This window comes from Mobula birostris, chromosome 12, assembly GCF_030028105.1.
Source record: "Mobula birostris isolate sMobBir1 chromosome 12, sMobBir1.hap1, whole genome shotgun sequence".
Taxonomy (NCBI): Eukaryota; Metazoa; Chordata; class Chondrichthyes; order Myliobatiformes; family Myliobatidae; genus Mobula; species Mobula birostris.
Window position 1 is genome coordinate 3447658 of NC_092381.1, and position 26872 is coordinate 3474529.

Sequence of the window (26872 nt, forward strand, 5' to 3'; positions counted from 1 at the left end):
ACTCTTTGCCTCCTGCCACTCAGCCACTTTAATGCATGCTAGAGTATTTCCTGTAATACCATGGGCTTGTAGCTTGTTAAGCAGCCTCGTGTGTGGCACCTTGTCAAAGGCCTAAAAATCCGGGTACACATCATCAACCGATTCTCCTTTGTTGATCCTGCTTGTTACTCCTTCAAAGATTTCCAACAGACTTGTCAGGCAGGATTTTCCCTTGAAACCATGCTGACTACGGCCCGTTTTTTCATGTACCTCCAAGTACCCCAAAATAATCAACTCCAACATCATCCCAACAGAGGTCAGACTAACTGGTCTATAGTTTCCTTTCTTCTGCTTCTCTCCCTTCTGGAAGAGTGGAATGACACTTGCAATTTCCCAGTCTTCTGGAACCATTCCAAAATCCAGTGATCCTTGAAAGATCATTACTAATGCCTTCACAATCTCTTCACCCACCACTTTCAGAACTCTGGGGAGTTCACCATCTGGTCCAGGTGGCTTATCTACCTTCAGATCATTTAGTTTCCTAAGAACCTTCTCTTGAGTTATAGTAACCTCACACACCTAATGACCCCTCATACCTGGAACTTCCACCATACTATTACTGCCTTCCATGGTGAAGACTGATGCAAATTACTTATTCAGTTTGTCTGACATTTTCTTGTCCCATGTTACTACCTCTCCAGCATTGTTTTCCTGTGGTCTGATATCCACTCTTACCTCCCTTTTACACTTTATGTATTGGAGGAAATTTTTGGTGCTCTTTAATATTGGTTAGCTTACTTCTGTTTCATCTTTACCTTGATGGCTTTTTAGTTGCCGTCTGTGGGTTTCTAAAAGCTTTCTAATCCTCTAACTTCCCACTAATTTTTGCTCATTAATATGCCCTCTCTTTGGCTTTTATGTTGGCTCTGACTTGTTAGTCACAGTTGTGTCATCATTCCTTTAGAATACTTTGTGATGTATATATCCTGTGCCTTCCAAATTTCTTCCAGAACCCTATTGCCATAATATGGTGGAATTCTTCATTAAGATGGAGAGTGACATAGTTAATTCAGAAACAAAGGTTCTGAACTTAGAGGGGTAACTTTGAAGGTATGAGACGTGAATCAGCTAAGATAGACTGGCAAATGACACTTAAAGGATTGACGGTGGATATGCAACGGCAAGCATTTAAGGATTGCATGGATGAACTACAACAATTGTTCATCCCAGTTTAGCAAAAGAATAAATCAAGGAAGGTAGTGCACCTGTGGCTGACAAGAGAAATTAGGGATAGTATCAATTCCAAAGAAGAAGCATACAAATTAGCCAGAAAAAGTGTCTCACCTGAGGACTGGGAGAAATTCAGAGTTCAGCAGAGGAGGACAAAGGGCTCAATTAGGAAGGGGAAAAAAGATTGAGAGAAAACTGGCAGGGAACATAAAAACGGACTGTAAAAGCTTTTATAGATATGTAAAAAGGAAAAGACTGGTAAAGATAAATGTAGGTCCCCTACAGACAGAAACAGGTGAATTGATTATGGAGAGCAAGGACATGGCAGACCAATTGAATAATTACTTTGCTTCTGTCTTCACTAAGGAGGACATAAATAATCTTCCAGAAATAGTAGGGGACAGAGGGTCCAGTGAGATGGAGGAACTGAGCAAAATACATGTTAGTAGGGAAGTGGTGTTGGGTAAATTGAAGGGATTAAAGGCAGATAAATCCCCAGGGCCAGATGGTCTGCATCCCAGAGTGCTTAAGGAAGTAGCCCAAGAAATAGTGGATGCATTAGTGATAATTTTTCAAAACTCATTAGATTCTGGACTAGTTCCTGAGGATTGGAGGGTGGCTAATGTAACCCCACTTTTTTATAAAAAAAAAAAAAAAAAAAAAAAAAAAAAAAAAAAAGGAGGGAGAGAGAAACCAGGGAATTATAGACTGGTTAGCCTAACGTCGGTGGTGGGGAAACTGCTGGAGTCAGTTATCAAAATGTGATAACAGCACACTTGGAAAGCGGTGAAATCATCGGACAAGGTCAGCATGGATTTGTGAAAGGAAAATCATGTCTGACGAATCTCATACAATTTTTTGAGGATGTAACTAGTAGAGTGGATAGGGGAGAACCAGTGGATGTGGTATATTTGGATTTTCAAAAGGCTTTTGACAAGGTCCCACACAGGAGATTAGTGTGCAAACTTAAAGCACATGGTACTGGGGGTAAGGTATTGATGTGGATAGAGAATTGGTTGGCAGACAGGAAGCAAAGAGTGGGAATAAACGGGACCTTTTCGGAATGGCAGGCAGTGACTAGTGGGGTACTGCAAGGCTCAGTGCTGGGACCCCAGTTGTTTACAATATATATTAATGACTTGGATGAGGGAATTAAATGCAGCATCTCCAAGTTTGCGGATGACACGAAGCTGGGCGGCAGTGTTAGCTGTGAGGAGGATGCTAAGAGGATGCAGGGTGACTTGGATAGGTTGGGTGAGTGGGCAAATTCATGGCAGATGCAATTTAATGTGGATAAATGTGAAGTTATCCACTTTGGTGGCAAAAATAGGAAAACAGATTATTATCTGAATGGTGGCTGATTAGGAAAAGGGGAGGTGCAACGAGACCTGGGTGTCATTATACACCAGTCATTGAAAGTGGGCATGCAGGTACAGCAGGCGGTGAAAAAGGTGAATGGTATGCTGGCATTTATAGCGAGAGGATTCGAGTACAGGAGCAGGGAGGTACTACTGCAGTTGTACAAGGCCTTGGTGAGACCACACCTGGAGTATTGTGTGCAGTTTTGGTCCCCTAATCTGAGGAAAGACATCCTTGCCATAAAGGGAGTACAAAGAAGGTTCACCAAATTGATTCCTGGGATGGCAGGACTTTCATATGAAGAAAGACTGGATGAACTGGGCTTGTACTCGTTGGAATTTAGAAGACTGAGGGGGGGATCTGATTGAAACGTATAAAATCCTAAAAGGATTGGACAGGCTAGATGCAGGAAGATTGTTCCCGATGTTGGGGAAGTCCAGAACGAGGGGTCACAGTTTGAGGATAAAGGGGAAGCCTTTTAGGACTGAGATTAGGAAAAACTTCTTCACACAGAGTGGTGAATCTGTGGAATTCTCTGCCACAGGAAACAGTTGAGGCCAGTTCATTGGCTATATTTAAGAGGGAGTTAGATATGGCCCTTGTGGTTATGGGGATCAGGGGGTATGGAGGGAAGGCTGGTGCAGGGTTCTGAGTTGGATGATCAGCCATGATCATAATAAATGGTGGTGCAGGCTCGAAGGGCCGAATGGCCTACTCCTGCACCTATTTTCTATGTTTCTATCCCTGCCAGTGTTTTTTTCAATCAATTTTGACCAACTCCTTTCTCATGCCTCTATAATTCCATTTACTCCACTGTAATACTGATACATGACTAGCTTCTCAAATCTTAGGGTGAATTCAATCATGTTATGATTACTGCTTATAAATGCTCCCTTAATCTTAAACTTGCTGATCAATTCTGGTTTATTTGCATAAACCCCAATCCAGAATAGCTGGTCTCATAGTGGGCTCAACCATGAGCTGCTCTAAAAAGCCATCTCTCAGGCATTCTAGAAATTGCCCTTCCTGGAATCCAGCACCAAACTGATTTTCCCAATCTACCTGCATATTGAAATCCCCCATGACTATTGTAACATTGCCCTTTTGGCAGGCATTTTCTATCTCCCATTGTAATCTGTGGGACACATCTTTACTACTGTTTTTGAGGTCTGTATACAACTCCCATCGGAGTCTTTTTACCCTTGAAGCTCCTTGGCTCCATCTGCAATAATTCAACACCACCTGACCTTGTGTCATCTCTTTGTAATGACTTGAATTCATTTTTTACCAACAGAGCAGCTCCACCCCTTCTGCCTTCCTGCCTGTCCTTTTGATACAATGCGTATCCTTGGACATTATGCTCCCAGCTATAATCTTCTTTCAGCCATGATTCAGTGACCCCTACAAAATCATATGCCAATTTCTAACTCTGCTAGAAGTTCATCTAACGTTCTGCTTACTGCGTGCATTCAAATAGAACACCTTCCGTCCTGTATTTGGCCTTCTAGATTCCTTTCAGCCTTTTGCCCTGTTGACCGCTATTTTGCTCTATCAACTGCCTCTCCTTGCTACTGGTCTCGCTACACATTATCTCTAGTTTGTAAACCAACTTCCTCGTCTTCGCATTAGAGTTGGGTTTCTTTCATGGCCTGACTAACCAAGAATCCATCACCTCTGCCTTTAAAATACCCAATGACTTGGCCTCCACAGCCACTTGTGGTAATGAGTCCCACATATTCACCACTCCCTGGCTGAAGAAATTCCTCCTCATCTCTGTTCCACAAGGACATCGCTCTATACTGAGGATGTGTCCTCTGATCTTAGACTTCCCCTTCTAAATTCCAGCTAGTACCATTGCTCCTTGTATTAGTAAGGCCTCCATCAGTCACGGTCAACCATGAATATTGTGTCTCAGCTTTCTAGATACACAAGCCAGGGCAGCACAATACGGAAAGCAAGCTGTTACCCATGTAACAAGCTTACCCCCTCCATGCTTTTGATGAAATCAAAGGAACGCCAGAGACCAATTAATTCAGTTCGGTACGAGCAGCCACATAGGAGTTGTCAGTTAGCTTGAACTCAACATAGGACTGCCTTAGGGACTCCAGTTCCAGATTTTTCCCTCAGGGTTTACTCCCGAAGCCTTCCCCATGAGTGGGTATAGCTGCAAGGCAGCAGAGGTTTGAGATCAGAGTTTTCATTCTCCTGGATGAGCTGCCAACCATGGCTGACAAGCCCCATCGGCCCAAAGCAACTGGTTTTAAGGTGCCAGTAACTTGCCTTTGCTCCTTCTGTCGGTACAAACTTTTCTTCCAGGCTTAGTAGCTAAGCCACATGTGAAGGCCAGGAGCTGGACTTGGTTGTCAGTGGCTACCTGAGTCGCACATCATTGGGAGCATTGAATAAGTAGTGGGAGCCCCACTACCACCCCTGGCTATAACAACTTTAAGGAACCACTCCTCATATGACAAGCCTTTCATTCATGGAATCATTTTTGCGAACCTCCTTTGAACTCTCTCCAACATCAGCACATCTGTTCTTGGATAAGTCACCTAAAACTGCTCACAATACTCCTAATGAGGCCTCACCAGTGCTTTATAAAGTCTCAACATTATGTCCTTGATTTTGTATTCTCATCCTCTTGAAATGAATGCTATCATCACATTTGCTTTCTTCACCACCAGCTCAACTTGCAAATTAATCTTTGGGGAATCCTGCACAAGTCCCTTTCTTTGTACTTCAAGTTTTTGTATTTTCTCACCATTTAGAAAAAGTCAGCTCTTTCATTTCTTCTACAAAAGTGCATGACCATGTACTGTACTCCCTCTGCTACTTTGACCATTCTCCAAACTGTTTATCTTTCTGTAGCCTCTCCACTTCTTCAAAGGTACCTGTTCCTCCACGTATCTTCATCTTGTCCACAAAGCCATCAATTCTGTCATCCAAATGCTGCCCACAATGTTGTACCGAACCAAATAAGTTAATAATTAAATGTCCAACTAAACTGATCTCTTCTGCTTCCATAAAGTCTTTATTCTTCCATTTTCCCCTCATTGATGTGCCTATCTGAGTAGGAGCATAAAAGCTGATGGGACTGTTTCATTGTCTTCATAGGTGTCTGTGGATTTGATCTTGAGTTCACAGGAGACACTGTCAAAAGTGGGAAAGTTGAACCATTGTCTTTTTGAGTGATGATGCACTCTCCGAAGTGGCTGCCTGTGTTTTCCACATTAATGTGGATTCCAGAGATGGAGAGTCATCAGTCAGGATTACAAAACCAACACATGGCATCTGGAAGTCAAAAAGATTGTCTTGTACTGATACTGTGGTTGGGATCAGTAGAGGGGGTTAAATTTCAATGTCAGTTGACAATCTTGATGTCCCTTTGTACTCATTGGTACTCTGCTGGTGTAAGAAGAGACGATAGCTGATTTGTGTACATGCCATCTTCCAAACACTGTTGATATTGGCTGTGAAATGAGAGAAATGTGTCCTTCAACACCAGTGTAGTGGGTTCAAGCACAACAGAATCAGAACCTGCTTTATCAGTGACATACAGTATGTCATGAAATTTGTTGTTTTGCAGCAGTAGTACAGTACAATACATAAAATACACTATAAATTTCAATAAAATGTACAGTGGATTCCCATTAGTTGGGGCACATCAGGACCAGTACTCTGGCCCAATTAAGCAACTGCCCCAATTAGCTGAAGTTTCTTGGAAATAGTTAAAAACGTGTATTTTAAAAAAAAAAGTGCTATTTAACTGAGTAACAAATCACATTTAAATGAAATGCAGAACAAATCAGAACACCAACAATACTATTGTACTATAAAACTGTAGTTCCTCTTAGTTGTCAACAGAGGAATTTATCTAGTGTCCACTGCTGTGATCTTTTGACTGTGAATGAACAAAATCAGTGTAGTTACCAGGTGCCTCCATACAATTATTTTTGATGATTGCATCCTCCAACCCTTCATTTTAACATTCAAAATTGTCAATAGGGTAAATTCAAGTAGGTATTTTCCAGAAGGGTGAAAGTAAATCATAGATTAAGGGTGTTTTTTTTTTTCCAGAAGTTGGGTGAAAGATGAAATGTTTAAGGAGAACCTGACGGGAACTTCAGTCAGAGGGTAGTAAGAGTGCAGAACGAGCTGGTGGCGCAAGTGGTGGATGCAGGTTTGATTGCAACATTTTAGAGCAGTTTGGATAACGTGATGGGAGGGGTATGTGTGGATCAATGAGATGAAGCAGAATAATAGTTCAGCATGGACTAGATGGGCAGAAAGGCCTGTTTCTGTTCTGCGTGCTTTTATAATACTAATTTGCTCTTACAGATAATGCAAACACAGTTTTCACAAGACAATAATCCTGATGCACAGACACTTCAGAAGCTAGCAGACCGGACCGGGTTAAGCCGACGAGTTATACAGGTAAATCCATTTTAAGTGTTATCTAATGTGAATTAGTTGGGGTTAGTGTGGTCTCGGGTGCATCATCAAGGTACCTAGGAGTTTGTGTGAATCGCCATCTCCCATTAATGTGGCAAGTGCTGGTTGTGTATTGTGTACCTAGGCCTGTGGGTGAAGTGATTCAGAGCTCAGCGAAGTGATCCAGGTGTAGAAGGGACGGATGACTGTTGGAGGAGCCTTAAAATGTAGGACAATAGAGACCTTTCAGCCCACAATGTTGTTCCAACCATTCTACCAACTCGAAGATCAATATAACCCTTCCCATCCGCATAGACATGCATTTTTACATCATCGATGTGCCTATCTAAGAGTTTCTTGAACATTAATAATGTATCTCTCTACCACCACTGCTAGCCGTGCATTCCACATACCCACCACTTTTCAAAACAAACCTTTCATTTTCCTTTGAACATTATAACCCTGTATATTAGCTATTTTGAGACCATGTGGGTTTCCTCTGGTAGGTTGATTGGTCAGATGGGTGTAATTAGGCAGCGAGGGCTCATAGAAACATAGAAGAATTACAGCACAATACAGGCCCTTTGGCCCACAAAGCTGTGCTGAAAATGTCCTTACCTGAGAAATTACCTAGGGTTACCCATAGCCCTCTATATCACTAAGCTCCATATACCTGTCCAGGAGTCTATTAAAAGACCCTATCATAGCCGCCTTCACCACTGTTGCCGGCAGCCCACTTCATGCACTCACTGCTCTCTGCGTATTTTTTTTTTTTTTTAAAAAAGAACTTGCCCCTGACATCTCTGTACCTATCTCCAAGCACCTTAAAACTATGCCCCCTCATGCTAGCCATTTCAGACCTGGGGGAAAAGCCTCTGACTATCCACACGATCAATGCCTCTCATCATCTTGTACACCTCTATCAGGTCACCTCTCATACTCCATTGCTCCAAGGAGAAAAGGCCAAGTTCACTCAACCTATTCTCATAAGGCATGCTCCCCAATCCAGGCAACATCCTTGTAAATCTCCTCTGCACCCTTCCTATGGTTTCCACATCCTTCCTATAGTGAGGTGACCACAACTGAGCACAGTACTCCAGGTGGGGTCTGACCAGGGTCCTATATAGCTGCGACATTTACCTCTTGGCTCTTAAACTCAATCCCACGGTTGATGAAGGCCAATGCACCGTATGCCGCCTTAACCACAGAGTCAAACTGCCTGGCAGCCTTGAGTGTCCTATGGACTCGGACCCCAAGATCCCCCGATCCTCCACACTGCAAAGAGTCTTACCATTCATACTATATTCTGCCGTCATATTTGACCTACCAAAATGAACCACCTCACACTTATCTGGGTTGAACTCCATCTGTCACTTCTCAGCCCAGTTTTGCATCCTATCAATGTCCCACTTTAATGTCTGACAGCCCTCCACATTATCCACAACACCCCCAAGCTTGGTGTCATCAGCAAATTTACTAACCCATCCCTCCACTTCCTCATCCAGGTCATTTATAAAAATCAGGGTAGGGGTCCCAGAACAGATCCCTGAGGCACACCACTGGTCACCGGCCTCTGTGCAGAATATGACCCATCTACAACCACTCTTTGCCTTCTGTGGGCAAGCCAGTTCTGGATCCACAAAGCAATGTCCCTTTGGATCCCATGCCTCCTTACCTTCTCAGTAAGCCTTGCATGGGTTACCTTATCAAATGCCATGCTAAAATCCATACACACTACACCTACTGCTCTACCTTCATCAATGTGTTTAGTCATGTCCTCCAAAAAAATTCAATCAGGCTCGTAAGGCACGACCTGCCTTTGACAGAGCCAGGCTGATTATTCCTAATCATATTATGCCTCTCCAAATGTTCATAAATCCTGCTTCTCAGGATCTTAATCAACTTGCCAACCACTGAAGTAAGACTCACTGGTCTATAATTTCCTGGGCTATCTCTACTCCCTTTCTTGAATAAGAGAACAACATCCACAACCCTCCAATGCTCTGGGACCTCTCCCGTCCCATTGTTGATGCAAAGATCATTGCCAGAGGCTCCACAATTTCTCTCGCCTCCCACGGTAGCCTGGGGTACATCTCGTCCAGTCCTGGTGAATTATCCAACTTAATTCTTTCCAAAAGCTCCAACATATCCCCTTCCATAATATCTACATGCTCAAGCTTTTCAGTCCACCGTAAGTCATCCCTACAATCGCCAAGATCCTTTTCCGATGGGCCAGAAGGGACTGTTTCTGTGCTGTATCTCTAAATAAAAGAATTCAAATTGTTTAATGTCATTTCCAGTGCAAAAGTGTAAAGGAAAACAAAATAATTGTTACTCTCTATCTGATGCGGCATTTATAAAAAAAAACACATAGAAAACCTACAGTACAACAAAGTTGTGCCAAATATGTCCCTACCTTAGAAATTACTAGGCTTACCTATAGCCCTCTATTTTTCTAAGCTCCATGTACCTATCCAAAAGTCTCTTAAAAGACCCTATCGTATCCACCTCCACCACCATTGCCCGCAGCCCAGTTCACCCACTCGCTACTCCCTGCGTTTTTTTAAAAAAAAGACTTGCCCCTGACATTTCCTCTGTACCTACTCCCCAGCACCTTAAACCTGTGCCCTCTTGTGGCAGCCATTTCAGTCCTGGGAAAAAGCCTCTCCACACATCAATGCCTCTCATTATCTTAATCACATTATTTTATTGTCTTTCGCTGATGTGACAAAGGTGGGGCTCATCAACAATGATGAGACTGCCTAGAGAGGCTTGGTACCAGGCAAATAACCTCTTCCTCAATGTCAACAAGACAAAGATATTATTTATACAAAATAATTTAAAAAAACAAATGTAAATAAGGTAGCTTATACACAGGAGTGGTGATGATTGGGGTGTGGAGTGGTGGGTTAGTTGGTGGTGGTGTTTGATCAGCCTTACTGTTTGGGGACAGTAACTTTGAGTCTGGTGCTCCTGGTATGTTTCAGCCTTCTTCCTGATGGAAGTGGGACAAAATAGCCCATAAGTGGGGTGGGTGGGATCCTTCATGATATTACTGGCTCTTTTCTGGCCCCTATCAGCATATCCGTCCTTGATGGTGGGAAGGCTAGTGTAGGTGATGCGTTGGTCAGTTTTGACTACCCACTGTAGTACCTTCCTGTCTGACACAGTGCAGTATTTACTGTAAAATGATGCAGCTTGTTAGGATGCTCTCTACTGCACTTCTGCAGAAAGACCTGAGGGTATATGTGCATAATCCGGCTCTCTTCAGTCTCCTCAGAAAGGAGAGGCATTGGTGAGCTTTCCTGATTGTGTAGAATGTTCTGAGACCATGAGAGGTTGTGCAAGATGAACCCTTCAATAAATTTGAACTGCTTGCAGTTTCCACTGCTGTGTTGCAAATGTAAAGAGGGGTGGGAGTGGTGCGAGTTGTCCTGAAGTCGATAACCATCTCCTTTGTCCTGTTGACATTGAGGAAGAGGTTATTTGCCTGGAACCAAGCCTCAAGCTCTTCCACCACCTCTCTAGGTAGTCTCATCATTGTTGGTGATGAGCCCCACTGTTGTCACATCAGTGAAAGACAAGCACTTGAATTACAAAGACAGAGGGGTGTTGGTGACTGGGATGTGCTGTGATGGTTAAGAAGGACACTGAGCTGAAAGTTGTGTGCTGTATTAATCCATAATGTGAGCAACATCAGAAGTATCACTGATGCGAAATGTATTTGGACCATAAGACAGATGAGCAGAATTAAGACATTTGACCCGTTGTGTCTGCTCCACCATTCCATCATAGCCGATTTATTATCTCTCTCAACCCCATTCTCCTGCCTTTTCCCCGTAAACCTTTGATGCTCTGATCAATTAAGAACCTAGTTGTGTGTGTTACTTTTTCTGAAAAGGCAAAATGATGTTACAGGTTTGGTTTCAGAACTGTAGAGCTCGTCACAAAAAGCACGTGGGTCCCAGTCAGCTGTCAGCTGCCACCATGACCACTGTGCACCAGGAGAACATCTCTCAACCAGCGCTGGATGAAATGGCTTACAGAGCATATGTCACCCCAGATGGGCAGATGTTGACCAGCCTGCACACCTACATGGACGGTGAGTTCATGGGCCACTGTCTGCTGTGACTTAATGAGCAGCAACTCTTAGACTTGGATTTAGAAAATAACAATATAGGCCCTTCTGTCCACGTCATGCCAACCTTTTAACCTTCTCCAAGATCAGTCTAACCCTTCTCTCCTACACAGCCCAGCATTTTTCCAGTGGCAACTAAAAAAGTAATTAAGAAAGAAAAGATTGATTATGAAGGTAAGCTTTTGGGGCAGGTGTGACCTGTACAAAAAGGACAGGTTGCACTCGAATCCTAGGGGGACCAGTATCCTGGCGGGGAGATTTGCGAAGGCTACTGGGGAGATTTTAAACTAGAATGGTTAGGGAGTGGGAATCAAATTGAAGAGACTAGGAGAGAGGCATTAGTTCACAAATAGAGAAAGCTAGTGGACAGTGTGTGAGGGAGGATAGGCAGGAGATGAGAAGGAGAGCACTCAGACCGAAGATGTAGGGGAGACGGAAGAAAAAGATGATAGTTGTTTGCACCATTAGGGATAAACAGAGTAAGAGGTGGAGGGTTTCTTATATGCATCTATTTTAATGCTAGGAGCATTGTAAGAAAGATGGATGAGCTTAGAGCATGGATTGATACCTGGAAATATGTTGTAGCTATTAGTGAAATGTGGTTGCAGGAGGGGTGTGATTGGCAACTAAATATTCCTGGATTTCATTGCTTCAGGTGTGATAGAATCAGAGGGGCAAGAGGGGGAGGTGTTGCATTGCTTGTCAGAGAAAATATTACAGCGGTGCTTTGGCAGGATAGATTAGAGGGCTCGTCTAGGGAGGCTATTTGGGTGGAATTGAGGAATGGGAAAGGTGTAGTAACACTTATAGGGGTGTATTATAGACCACCTAATGGGGAGTGAGAATTGGAGGAGCAAATTTGTAAGGAGCTAGCAGATATTTGTAGTAAGCACAAGGTTGTGATTGTGGGAGATTTTAATTTTCCTCACATTGACTGGGAAGACCATTCTGTAAAAGGGCTGGATGGTTTGGAGTTTGTAAAATGTGTGCAGGATAGTTTTTTTTTGTTACAATACATAGAGGTACCAACTAGAGAAGGGGCAGTGTTGGATCTCCTGTTAGGGAATGAGATAGGTCAGGTGACGGAGGTATGTGTTGGGGAGTACTTCGGGTCCAGTGATCACAATGCCATTAGTTTCAATATAATTATGGAGAAGGATAGGACTGGGCCCAAGGTTGAGATTTTTGATTGGAGAAAGGCTAACTTTGAGGAGATGCGAAAGGATTTAGAAGGAGTGGATTGGGACAATTGTTATATGGGAAGGATGTAATAGAGAAATGGAGGACATTTAAAGGTGAAATTTTGAGCATACAGAATCTTTATGTTCCTGTTAGATTGGAAGGAAAGGTTAGAAGTTTGAGACAGCTGTGGGTTTTCAAGGGATATTGGAAACTTGGTTCGGAAAAAGAGAGAGATCTACAATAAACATAGGCAGCATGGAGTAAAAGAGCTGCTTGAGGAATATAAAGAATGTAAAAAGAATCTTAAGAAAGAGATGAGAAAAGCTAAAAGAAGATATGATGTTGCTTTGGCAAGCAAGGTGAAAATAAATCCAAAGGGTTTCTATAGTTATATTAATAGCAAATGGATAGTGAGGGATAAAATTGGTCCCTTAGAGAATCAAAGTGGACGGCTATGTGCAGGGCCAAAAGAGATGGGGGAAATTTTGAACAATTTCTTTGGTATTCACTAAGGCGAAGGATATTGAATTGTGTAAGGTAAGGGAAACAAGTAGGGTAGTTATGGAAACTATGATTAAAGAAGAGGAAGTACTGGCACTTTTAAGGAATATAAAAGTGGATAAGTCTCTGGGTCCTGACAGGATATTCCCTAGGACCTTGAGGGAAGTTAGTGTAGAAATAGCAGGGGTTCTGACAGAAATATTTCAAATGTCATTAGAAACGGGGATGGTGCCGGAGGATTGGTGTATTGCTCATGTGGTTCCATTGTTTTAAAAGGGTTCTAAGAGTAAATCTAGCAATTATTGGCCTGTGAGTTTGATGTCAGTGGTGGGTAAATTAATAGAAAGTATTCTTAGAGATGGTATATATAATTATCTGGATAGACAGGGTCCGATTAGGAACAGTTAACATGGATTTGTGCGTGGAAGGTCATGTTTGACAAATCTTATTGAATTTTTTGAAGAGGTTACTAGGAAAATTGACCAGGGTAAAGCAGTGGATGTTGTCTATATGGACTTCAGTAAGGCCTTTGACAAGGTTCCACATGGAAGGTTAGTTAGGAAGGTTCAATCGTTAGGTATTAATATTGAAGTAGTAAAATGGATTCAGCAGTGGCTGGATGGGAGATGCCAGAGAGTAGTGGTGGATAACTGTTTGTCAGGTTGGAGGCCGGTGACTAGTGGTGTGCCTCAGGGATCTGTACTGGGTCCAATGTTGTTTGTCATATATATTAATGATCTGGATGATGGGGTGGTAAATTGGATTAGTAAGTATGCAGATGATACTAAGATAGGTGGTGTTGTGGATAATGAAGTAGGTTTTCAAAGCTTGCAGAGAGATTTGGGCCAGTTAGAAGAGTGGGCTGAAAGATGGCAGATGGAGTTTAATGCTGATATGTGTGAGGTGCTACATTTTGGTGACCAGAACTTCTTTATTCAGTGGTAGCTGTGTGGAATGAGATTTCAGTAGAAGTGGTAGAGGCAGGTTTGATTTTTGTCATTTTAAAACAGGATTAATCAAAATAGGACATAAATGGTAGGGCATTGAGGAATGCAGTAGAACAGAGGGATCTAGGAATAATGGTGCATAGTTCCCTGAAGGTGGAATCTCATGTGGATAGGGTGGTGAAGAAAGCTTTTGGTATGCTGGCCTTTATTAATCAGAGCATTGAGTATAGGAGTTGGGATGTAATGTTAAAATTGTACAAGGCATTGGTGAGGCCAAATTTGGAGTATCGTGTACAGTTCTGGTCACCGAATTATAGGAAGGATGTCAATAAAATTGAGAGAGTACAGAGAAGATTTACTAGAATGTTACCTGGGTTTCAGCACCTAATTTACAGAAAGGTTGAACAAGTTGGGTCTTTATTCTTTGGAGCATAGAAGGTTGAGGGGGGACTTGATAGAGGTGTTTAAAATTATGAGAGGGATAGATAGAGTTGACGTGGATAGGCTTTTTCCATTGAAAGTAGGGGAGATTCAAACAAGAGGACATGAGTTGAAAGTTAAAGGGCAAAAATTTAGGGGTAACATGAGGGGGAACTTCTTTACTCAGTGGTAGCTGTGTGGAATGAGCTTTCAGTAGAAGTGGTAGAGGCAGGTTCGATGTTGTCATTTTTTTAAAAAAAAAAAAAAAAAAAAAAAAAAAAAAAATTGGATGGGTATATGGACAGGAAAGGAAAGGAGGGTTACGGGCTGAGTGCAGGTAGATGGGACTAGGTGAGAGTAAACGTTTGACATGGACTAGAAGGGCTGAGGTGGCCTGTTTCTGTGCTGTTATATTGTTATATCCAATAATATTCGAGCATATAAGTTTCTTTAGATACATATTGTGATAGAGAGGTGAGAGTAGATATCAGACCTCCAGAAAACAATGCTGGAGAGGTTGCCATGGGGGGCAATGAAATGATGGATGAACTGAATAAGTGTTTTGCATCAGTCTTCACTGTGGGGGAGACAAGCAGTATGCCAACAGTTCAAGAGTGTCAGGGGGCAGAAGTATGTGAAGTTGCGATTACCAGGGAGAAGGTTCTTGGGGAAAACTGAAAGGTCTGAAGGTAGATAAGTCACCTGGACCAGATGATGTACACCCCAGAGCTCTGAAAGAGGTGGCTGAGGAGATGGTGGAAGCATTTGTAATGATCTTTCAAGAATCACTTGATTCTGCAATGGTCCTGGATACACTCCACCCTTCAAGAAGGGGGAGAGGCAGAAGAAAGGAAATTATAGGCCAGTTAGTCTGACCTCAGTGGTTGGGAAGATGTTGGAGTTGATTGTTAAGGATGTGGTTTTGGGGTAATTGGAGTCGTGTGATAAAATGAGGCATAGTCAGCATGGTTTCCCCAAGGGAAAATCTTGCCTTACTAACCTGTTGGAATTCTTTGAAGTAACAAGCAAGATAGACAAAGAAGAATCAGTTGAATGTGTTGGATTTTCAGAAGACCTTTGATAAGGTGCCACACATAAGGCAGCTTAACAACTTGGAGCCACAGGAAAGGTTCTAGCATGGATAAAGCAGTGGCTAATTTGCAGGAGGCAAAGAGTGGGAATCAAGGGAGCCTTTTCTGGTTGGGTGCCGGTGACTAGTAGTGTTCTACAGGTCTGTGATTCTCTTTACATTATCAATGACTTGGATGACAGAATTGATGAGTCATGATGAAATGACAGAACAGGCTTGATGGATTAAATGGTTTAATTCTGCTCTGATATCTTATGACTTTTTCTATCATCCGCATGCCTATCTAAGAATTTCTTAAATGTCCCTAATGTATCCGCCTCTACCACCACCCCTGGTAGCACGTTCCACACACCTACCACTCTGTATTTGTATTTTTAAAAAAGCCTCCAACACTTTCTCATCTTGTATTAACCATTTCTGCCCAGGTTCTGCTGGCTGTCCACTAGATCCATCCCTCATCTTGTACACCTCTAAGTTATTTCTCGTATTCATTCACTTCAAAGGGGTAAACTTGGCTTGCTCAACCCATCCTCTAATCTGGGCAGCATCCTGGTAAATCCCCTCTGCACCCTTTCTAAAGCTTCCACATCCTTCCTATAGTGAGGCGACCAGAACTGAACACAATATTCCAAGAGTGGTCTAACCAGGGCTTTGCAGAGCTGCAACATTACCTTATGGCTCTTGAACTCAGTCCCCTAGCTAATAAAAGCCAACACACCACACCTGGACATCTGGAATCTGGACATGGACCCCAAGATCCCTCTGTTCCTCCACACTACTAAGAATTCATTACATTTAAATTGCCTTCAGCTGACATGAGGGTGGATCATTTCTACCTTCTGGTCTGGTAAGGCAAACCTTTGCTTCTAGATCTGTGAAATGCATCACCTCAAGGTTCAAATTTTGGTTTATTGTCATGGGCACACACACTGAGGGTATAAGTATAATCAAAATGAGCCTTTTCTGCCTAGCAGTATAGTACATGGCAGCCAAGTTAACAGATTGAAATTAATGTAAATTTTATGATTTGCATGACAACAATAAAGATAACATTGGTGCCAATTGAGGGGAGTAAGGAATGAAGTTCAAGGTAGTCTTGGGGGATTTTCAGGTTGGCTCAAGAACCTGATGGTATGGGAAGAAACTGAACCTTCAGGTGTGGGCTTTTCAGCTCCTGATGGCAGCATTAATAAGAAGGTATGGCCTGGATTGTGGATGTCACCTTCCTGAGCTGTCACCTCTTGTAGATTATCTCAATAATGGAGAAAGCTGCATCCACAATGGAATTGGCCAAGTCAGGAGGTTGTAAGCAAAGTCCAAATCTTGTTGGAAAGGAGAATTGTGAGAGACGTGGAGTTCTGTAGTCCTCTTTACAATACTTCAGTTTGCAAAATTTTATTGCAAGGTTTCAGAAGTAGGAATGGAAACACTCAGCAAGTCAGCCTCTGGAGAGAAAAACAGTGAATGTTTCATATCAAAGAGCCTTGTCTTCAATCTGAAACATTGCTTTTCCTCTCTCTACATAGGCAAACTGAGTGTTTCTGACAGCTGGTGTAGGTGTTGATCGTTGGTACACAATGAACGGTAGGGCACTGAGGAGTGTGGTAGAACAAAGGGATATGGGAAAACCGGTCCATAATCCATTGGAAGTGATGTCACAGGTAGATAGGGTTGTAAAGCTTTTGGAACATCGGCCTTCATAAATCAAGATATTGACTACAGGGTTTGGAATGTTATGGTGAAGTTGTACAAATTTTTAAATAAAAAAGCAAATTTCTACAGATATACTGTGGAGAGCATTTTGAGTGATTGCATCACTATCTGGTATGGAGACTCCAATGTACAGGATCAGGAAGAGGCTTTAAAGGGTTGTAACACACAAAATGTTGGAGGAACACAGCAGATGAGGCAGCATCTACGGAGAGGAAAAAGCAGTTGATGTTTTGGGCTGAGACGCTTCATCAGACCTTAAACTCAGCAAGCTGCATCATGGCACTAGCCTCCCCAGCATTGCAGAAGTCTTCAAAAGGTGATACCTCACAGTAGCATCTATCATTAAGGACCCCACCACCCAGGACATGCCCTCTCTGAATTACAACCATCCTGAAGGAGCTACAGCAACCCAACATGTTAGAACAGTTTCTCTGCTGACAGATAACTGAATAGTCAATGAATCCATGAACATTACTTCAGTATTTTTCTTATTGCACTGATTTTTTTTACTTATTGTAACTCGCAGTAATTTTTAATGCATTGCTCCATATTGTTTCTTCTAAACAACATTTCACAACCTGTATCAGTATCTGTTCTGTAGATGTGGAGTGTCTATGGACTGGTTGTGTCATGGACTGGTGTGGAAGCACCAATGCCCCCAAACAGAAAATCCTAAAAAAGAGTAGTGGCTACAGCCCAGTCCATCATGGATAACATCTTCCCGACCATTTAGTACATCTATGTGGAGTGTTGTCGCAGGAAAGCAGTGTCCATCTTCAGGGACCCCCACCACCCAGGATATGCTCTCTTCTCACTGCTGCCATCAGGAAGCAGGAACAGGAGCCTCAGGGACTCGTACCACCAGGTCTGGGACAGTTATTACCCCTCAACCATCAGGCTCTTGAACCACAGGGGATAACTTCACTCACCCCATTACTAAACTTCCCACAATCTATGGACTCACTTTAAAGGACTCTTCATCTCACGTTCTCCATATTTATTGCTTATTTATTATATTTTTTTGTTTTTGCACAGTTGTCCACACACTGGCTGTTTGCCCTATTGGTGCAGGCTTACTCTGGTTCTACTGGATTGATTCAGAAAATGAGTCTGAGTTGTATACAGTGACATTTTGCACTTTGATAATAAACCCGATTCTGTTTCTCCAACAGTGCAGCCACCGTCACTGGGGCTCCAAACTCTTGCCTCTCATGTGATGACAGAGTTGCCCACAGGTCATGCGTGAATCCCCTTTCTCAGCAGCTTTGACCACTGGATTGTCAGCTTGGGCAACTTTCCACAGTGCTGTGTGAGGAAATTTCCTGTCTCTCCCCCACTGCCCCCCAATATTCTATTTATTGACATACTTTGTACTAGTGGAGCACTTTGACTAATTCCTGGACACAAGCGTGCCAAATGTTTACAATCTTGACCTTTGTGTGTAAATGTTACACTTGTTTATATTGCTAAGTTATTATAGTATGTTTTCAGTGTTGCTAACTCTGTTTTATACTGTTGACTATTGACAGAAAGGAACATGAAGTCCTGTTGTTTCACTGTTTAAGTTGGCACCTTTTGGATTCTGGACATAAAAAAATAAACATTTGCTACTGTTGTTACTAGTTCTGCCTTGAATAGAATTTGCATTGTAGAGATTCCACTTGCCCTAGTGTTGAAATCATTGCTCTTTACCTGAGGAGGAGGAGGGGGAGTGAATAAACATGACCCTTGTTTGGAATGAGAGCACTTTAATTCCTATCCCCATTCCTGTTCTGATATGTTGGCCATGGCCTCTTCTGATGGGGCCACTCTCAGGGTGGAGGAGTAACAATTTGTGTTCGCTCTAGGTAGCCTCAACCTGATGGCATGAACCTAGATTTCCCCTTCCAGTAATTTTTTTCTTTTTCCAATTTTTTCCATTTTTAAAAAAATAAATAAATAAATAAATTTCCTTCCCTGTTCTCTTCAATTCCCCATACTGGCCTCTTGTTTCTTCTCCTCACCTCCCTATCATCTACCATTGTCTTTCTTCACTGGCCTAGTCTCCTCTATCAGATTACCTCCTGTACTGAATAAAGTGGCCAATGAGTGAGTGGTGTTCTGCTGAAACCATCCACTTCAAGGTTCATGTGCATTTAGAGATGCTCTTCTGCACACAACTGTTGTAACACATTGAGTTACTGTCACCTTCCTGTCAGTTTGAACCAGTCTGGCCATTCTCCTCTGCCCTCTGTCATTAACGAGGTGTTTTCACCCACAGAACTGCTGCCCACCGGATGTTGTTTTTGTTTGTTTTTCACTCCATTCTCTGTAAACTCTAGAGATTGTGTGGAAATCTCAGGAGATCAGTTTCTGAGATAATCAAATCACCCTGTCTGGCACTAACCTTCATTCTATGGTCAAAGTCACTCAAACTTGGTCACAAAGTCATTTCGTCCTCATTCTGATGTTTGATCTGAACAACTGAATCTCTTGACCACATCTGCATACTTTTATTTTTTGAGTTGCTGTCACATGGTTGACTGATTAGATATTTGCATTAATGAGCAGGTACAAAAGTGTCCCTAATAAAGTGGCCACTGAGTGCATAGCTGGGTTTCTGAATCATTATAATTTTTCTTATTTCAGTTCCTCTGAATTTATTTTTGAGTTCTCGATGACAATTTGAGCAAGATGGAGAGGATGTATGCTCTGTTGTAGCGAGGGTAAATGCAAACAGGCTTCTGGTTGGGTGAGACAGGAACTAGAGCTCATAGGTTAAGGGTGAAAGGTGATATATTCAAGGGGAAATTGTGGGGGAACTTCACTCAGTGATGAGAATGTGGAATGACCTGCCCGTGGAAGTGGTGGATGTGGGTTCAATTTCAACATACAAGAAGTTTGGATAATTACAGGGATGGGAGGGGTCTGTTAGAACAGAAGACAAAAGGAACAGAATTGGGCCATTCATCTCCACCATTTCATCATGGCTGATCTATTTCCCTGTCAAACCCCATGCACTTGCCTTCTCCCCATAACCTTTCATACCCTGACTAACTAATCAAGAAGCTATCAACTTCTGTCTTAAATACACCCAATGACCATGGCAATGAATTCCACAGATTCACCACCCTCTGGCTAAAGAAATTCCTCCATCACTATTCCAAATAAACGTCCCTCTATTGAGGCTGTACCCTCTGTTTCTAGCCTATCCCACTATAGGAAATATCCTCTCCACATCCACTCTATCAAAGGCTTTCACCACTTGATAAGTTTCAGTGAGGTCACCCCCATTCTTCTAAATTTCATTGTGTGTAGGCCCACAGTCATCAAACAATCCTCAAATGATAATCCTTTAATTCCCAGTATTGATCTCACGAACCTCCTCTGACCCCTTTCCAATGTCAGTGCATCCTTTCTTGGATAATGGTTCACAATACTCCAAGTGAGGTCTCACCACTGCTTTATAAAAAGTCTCAACATTACATTCTTGCTTTTATATGCTAGTCCTCGTGAAATAAATTTCAACATTACATTTGGCATCTTCACCACTGACCCAACCTGTAAAATAACCTTTAGGGAATCCTGCACAAGGCCTCCCAAGTCCCTTTGCACCTTGGATTTTTGAATTTTCTCTCCATTTTTGAAAATAGTTGACCATTTTTCTTCTACCAAGGTGCATGACCATACATTTCCCATCATTGTGTTTCATCTGTGGCACTTTGCCCATTCTCCTAATCCAAGTCCTTCTGTAGCTTCTCTACTTCCTCAAAACTACCTGCTCCTCAACCCATCTTCATATCACCTGCAAACTTTGCAACAAAGCCATCAATTGATCATCCAAATTATTGACACAATATAAAAAGAATTGGTCCCAACACAGAACTCTGTGGAGCACCACTAGTTACTGGCAGTCAACAAGAAATGGCTCCTTTTATTCCCATTCTTTGCCTCCAGCCAATCAGCCATTCCTTTATCCATGCCAGAATATTTCCTGTAATACCAAGGACTCTTAACTTGTTCAGCAGCCTCGTGTGGGACCTTATTAAGGTCTTTCTGAAATTCCAAGTATACAACATCCACCGATTCTCCTTCATCTATCCTGCTTGTTATTACTTCAAAGAATTCCAACAGGTTAGTTGGGTAAGATTTTCCCTTGAAAACATGCTGACCACAGCCTACTTTTTCATGTGCCCAAAAACTACATCTTTAACAATTGACTCCAACATCTTCCAAAACAGTGAAATCAGACTAAATGGCCTATAATTTCTTTCTTCTGCTTCCCTCCCTTCTTGAGTGGAGAGATATTGGCAATTTTCCAGTCCTCCAGAAACATTCCTGAATTGAGTGATCCTCCATGATTTCTTCAGCTAGTTCTTTCAGAATCCTGGGGTGTAGTCCATTTGGTCCAGGTGACTTATCCAGCTTCAGAACTTTGAATTTCCCAAGCACCTTCTCCTTCATAATGGCATCTACCCTCACTTCTACCCCCTGACACACTCATACTTCTGGCATACTACTCGTGTCTTCCACAGTGAAAACCATAGAAAATCATAGAAACTAAGCGCAGAAATAGGCCTTTTGGACCTTCTTGGCTGTGCCGAACCATTTTCTGCCTAGTCCCACTGACCTGCACACGGACCATATCCCTCCATATACCTCCCATCCATGTATCTGTCCAATTTATTCTTAAATGTTAAAAAAGAATCTGCATTTACCACTTCCTCTGGCAGCTCATTCCATACTCCCACCACTCTCTGTGTGAAGAAGCCCCCCCCCCCCCAATGTTCCCTTTAAACTTTTCCCCCCCTCACCCTTAACCCATGTCCTCTGGTTTTTTTTCTCCCCTTGCCTCAGTGGAAAAAGCCTGCTTGCATTCACTCTATCTATACCCATCATAATTTTATATACCTCTATCAAATTTCCCCTCATTCTTCTACGCTCCAGGGAATAAAGTCCTAACCTATTCAATCTTTCTCTGTAACTGAGTTTCTCAAGTCCCGGCAACATCCTTGTAAACCTTCTCTGCACTCTTTCAACCTTATTTATATCCTTCCTGTAATTTGGTGACCAAAACTGAACACAATACTCCAGATTCGGCCTCACCAATGCCTTATACAACCTCATCATAACATTCCAGCTCTTATACTCAATACTTTGATTAATAAAGGCCAATGTACCAAAAGCTCTCTTTATGATCCTATCTACCTGTGATGCCACTTTTAGGGAATTTTGTATCTGTATTCCCAGATCCCTCTGTTCCACTGCACTCCTCAGTGCCTTACCATTAACCCTGTATGTTCTACCTTGGTTTGTCCTTCCAACGTGCAATACCTCACACTTGTCTGTATTAAACTCCATCTGCCATTTTTCAGCCCATTTTTCCAGCTGGTCCAAATCCCTCTTGCAAGATCTGATAACCTTCTACACCTCCAATCTTTGTATCATCAGCAAATTTGCTGATCCAATTTACCACATTATCATCCAGATCATTGATATAGATGACAAATAACAATGGACCCAGCACTGATCCCTGAGGCACACCACTAGTCACAGGCCTCCACTTGGAGAAGCAATTCTCCACCACCACTCTTTGGCTTCTACCATTGAGCCAATGTCTAATCCAATTTACCACCTCTCCATGTATACCTAGCAACTGAATTTTCCAAACTAACCTCCCATGTGGGACCTTGTCAAAGGCCTTACTGAAATCCATGTAGACAATATCCACTGCCTTCCCTTCATCCACTTTCTTGGTAACCTCCTCAAAAAACTCCAATAGATTGGTCAAACATGACCTACCACACACAAAGCCATGTTGACTCTCCCTAATAAGTCCCTGTCTATCCAAATGCTTGTAGATTCTGTCTCTTAGTACTCCCTCCAATAACTTACCTACTACTGACATTAAACTCACTGGCCTATAATTTCCCGGATTACTTTTCGATCCTTTTTTAAACAACGGAACAACATGAGCCACTCTCCAATCCTCCAGCACCTCACCTGTAGACAGTGACATTTTAAATATTTCTGCCAGGGCCCCCGCAATTTCAACACTAGTCTCCTTCAAGGTCTGAGGGAACACTCTGTCAGGTCCCAGGGATTTATCCACTTTAATTTTCCTCAAGACAGCAAGTACCTCCTCCTTTTCAATCTGTACAGTTTCCATGATCTCACTATTTGATTCCCTCAATTCCATAGACTTCATGCCAGTTTCCTTAGTAAATACAGACGCAAAAAACCTATTTAAGATCTCCCCCATTTCCTTTGGTTCCGCACATAGCCGACCACTCTGATCTTCAAGAGGACCAATTTTATCCCTTACAATCCTTTTGATCTTAATATACCTATAAAAGCTCTTTGGATTATCCTTCACTTTGACTGCCAAGGCAACCTCGTGTCTTTTAGCCCTCCTGATTATTTTCTTAAGTATTTTCTTGCACTTCTTATACTCCCCAAGCACCTGATTTACTCCCTGTTTCCTATACATTTCATACAACTCCCTCTTCTTCTTTATCAGAGTTGCAATATCTCTTGAGAACCAAGGTTCCTTATTCCTATTCAATTTGCATTTAATCCTGACAGGAACATACAAACTCTGCACTCTCAAAATTTCTCCTTTGAAGGCTTCCCACCTACCGATCACATCTTTGCCAGAGAACAACCTGTCCCACTCCATGCTTTTTAGATCCTTTCTCATTTCTTCAAATTTGGCCTGCTTCCAGTTCAGAACCTCAACCCTAGGACCAGATCTATCCTTGTCCATGATCAAATTGAAACTAATGGTGTTATGATCACTGGAACCAAAGTGCTCCCCTACATAGCCTTCCGTCACTTGTCCTAACTCGTTTCCTAACAGGAGATCTAATATTGCATCCCCTCCAGTTGGTCCCTCTATATATTGATTTAAAAAACTTTCCTGAACCCATTTTACAAACTCTAAACCATCTATACCCTTAACAGTATGGGAGTCCCAATCAATGTATGGAAAATTAAAATCCCCTACCACCACAATTTTATGTTTCCTGCAGTTGCCTGCTATCTCTCTGCAGATTTGCTCTTCCAAGTCTCGTTGACTATTGGGTGGATGCAAAATACTTATTCACATTACTATCTCTCCATTTTCCAGTGGTCCGATATCTACACTTGCCTCTCTTTTACTCTGTATCTGGAAAAACATATGGTATCCTCTTTAATATTATTGGCAAGCTGACCTTCATGTTCCACCTTAAGGCTTTTTTATAGTTGCCTTCTGTTGGTTTTAAAAATAATTCCCAATCATCTAACTTCCCACTAATTTTTGCTCTATTATATACCCTGTTTTTTGCTTTTATGTTGGCTTTGACTTCCCTCATCAACCATGGTTGTTTCATCCTGCCTTTAGAATACTACTACTTTGGGATGTATCTATCCGGCATCTTCTGAAATGCTCCCATAAACTCTGGCCATTGCTGCTTTGCCAACATACTTGCTATTTTCCCCTTCCAATCAACTTTGGCCAGCTCTCCTCTCATGCCTCTGTAATCCCCTTTACTCCACTGTAATACTGATACATCTGACTACAGCTGCAGGGTGAATTCTACAGAAACCATAGAAACTACAGCACAGAAACAGGCCTTTTGGCCCTTCTTAGCTGTGTCGAACCATTTTCTGCCTAGTCCCACTGACCTGCACACGGACCATATCCCTCCATACACTTCCCATCCATGTATCTGTCCAATTTATTCTTAAATGTTAAAAAAAGAACCCGCATTTACCACCTTGTCTGGCAGCTCATTCCTTTTTTTTAAACAACGGAACAACATGAGCCATTCTCCAGTCCTCTGGTACCTCACCCATAGACACCGACATTTTAAATATATCTGCCAGGCCCCTGCAATTTCAGCACTAGTCTCCTTCAAGGTCCGAGGGAATACCCTGTCAGGTCCTGGGGATATAACCACTTTAATTTGCCTCAAGATAGCAAGCACCTCCTCCTCTTCGATCTGTACAGGTTCTATGATCTCACTACTTGTTTCCCTTAATTCCATAGATTTCATGCCAGTTTCCCTAGTAAATACTCAAAAAACCCATTTAAGATCTCCCCCATTTCTTTTGGTTCCACACATATCTGACCACTCTTATCTTCAAGAGGACCAATTTTATCCCTTGCAATCCTTCTAATATACCTGTAAAAGCTCTTTGGATTATCCTTCACTTTGACTGCCAAGGCAACCTCATGTCTTTTAGCCGCCTTCTATCGTTATGATTACTGCCTACTGCAGGTCCCTTAACTTTAAGCTCTCTAATCAATTCTGGTTCATTGCATTAGGTCACAATCCAGAATAGCTGATCCCTGAGTGGGTTCAACCATATGCTGCTCTAAAAAGCCATCGTGTAGGACTGGGCAGAATAACCATTTGGCATGGGCTGAAGGGCCTGTTTCTGTGCTGCAAAGCTCTGACTCCGTGCTGCCTCCCTTCACTCTGGGGAAAATATACTGAGCTGACCCAGTCTCCCCTCCTAACTCAAGCACCCCTAAGTCCTGGATGTGTGTTTTTTTTAACTTCCTGGATTGAGTTTGAATGTTAGGTCTGAGCCCTAGGTTGGCAGAATTCCACTCTGAGCCTAGGGGCTGTGCAGTTTAAATTCAATTAGTCTTCCCAACCAGATTGCTGTTGAAACTTATTCTGGTTGAATGATCACCTTTAGCAGAGGAGATCTGGTCCATATATGACTCCAGGCCCATCAATGTGGTAACGGAGAGCATTTTAACTCTGGTATGGAGGGGCCACTGCACAGGATGGGAAGGAAAATCTGAATGCTCAAAGTAAACTTATCAATCACCCCTCGTACTTTGATAATAAGTTCATGGCCTAAGGTAGGAGTCAAGTTTAGAAAAACTAGCACATTTATTTTTCCTACATTTACACACTTCGTCCAGCGGTCATGGAGCATACGGATCCCTTTGTAGAAATCGGCATCTTGGACCTCCAGAGGTGGCCCACATCAAGGGTGATTGATAAGTTCATGGCCTAAGGTAGAAGGAGATGAGTTATTAACTTAAAACTTTTTGCATTTTCACTCACAGTTGAACTATACATGCATGTAACAAGCTGTATAACTCATCTCCTCCTACCTAAGGCCACAAACTTATCAATCACCCCTTCTGAGGTCTAAGACTCTCTTGTTATATGCACGTGCAATTCAACTGTTTGAGTGATAATGCAGAAAGTTTGAAGTTAATAACTCATCTTCTTCTACCTTAGGCTATGAACTTATCAATCACCCCTCATATGTATGCCACTGTCTATGACTTTGAGATATGTTTTCTTGCTCAATAAATCCAATAATCATAATAGAATCAATGAAAGACCAATATGCAAAACACAAACTGTGAAGATACAATAGAGAAAATAATAATAATAAAACCAGAAGCAAACCAACACTTAACAGGATCCTGCAGCAGGATAGATTTTTGCAGAGTAGGACAAGGGTGATGTGGAAAAGGCAGGTAGGTGGAGATGAGTCTGTGGTCAGACCAAACTTGATCTTATTGAATGGTGGAGCAGGTTCAATGGGCCAGATGCCCTACTCCTGCTCCTAGTTCTTGTGTTCTCAACACAGTCTGATTACTTATACAGGCACAATCAAGTGGCAAACATCATTCATCAAAATCTTGCTTTAAAATGCAAACTCATGAATGAAATCATGCCTTACTATAAATACAAGCCTGATCCAGTTTCAGTGCCAAAATACCACAAATTATGTTATGACCAATCAGTTATTACAGACAGGACAATCCATAATAACAGTCCTGATATAATAATACAAGATAAGCAAGCAAGAACAACATATTTAATAGACATAGCCATTCCAAACACACACAGCTTGCAGAAATCAATCAGTGAAAATCACCAGAAA

At 42.2% G+C, this 26872-nt stretch overlaps 1 protein-coding gene across 1 annotated transcript in view; it reads left to right on the forward strand.

Annotated features, from left to right (window-relative positions):
- Positions 1-18236, forward strand: part of lhx8a (LIM homeobox 8a) — a 42340-nt gene extending 24104 nt beyond the window's left edge. The window contains exons 8-10 of the mRNA XM_072274790.1: positions 6907-7002; positions 10918-11101; positions 18163-18236. Coding sequence (XP_072130891.1) covers positions 6907-7002; positions 10918-11101; positions 18163-18236 — 354 coding nt within the window. The remainder of the gene's footprint in view (positions 1-6906; positions 7003-10917; positions 11102-18162) is intronic.
- The last annotated feature ends 8636 nt before the right edge of the window (positions 18237-26872 follow it).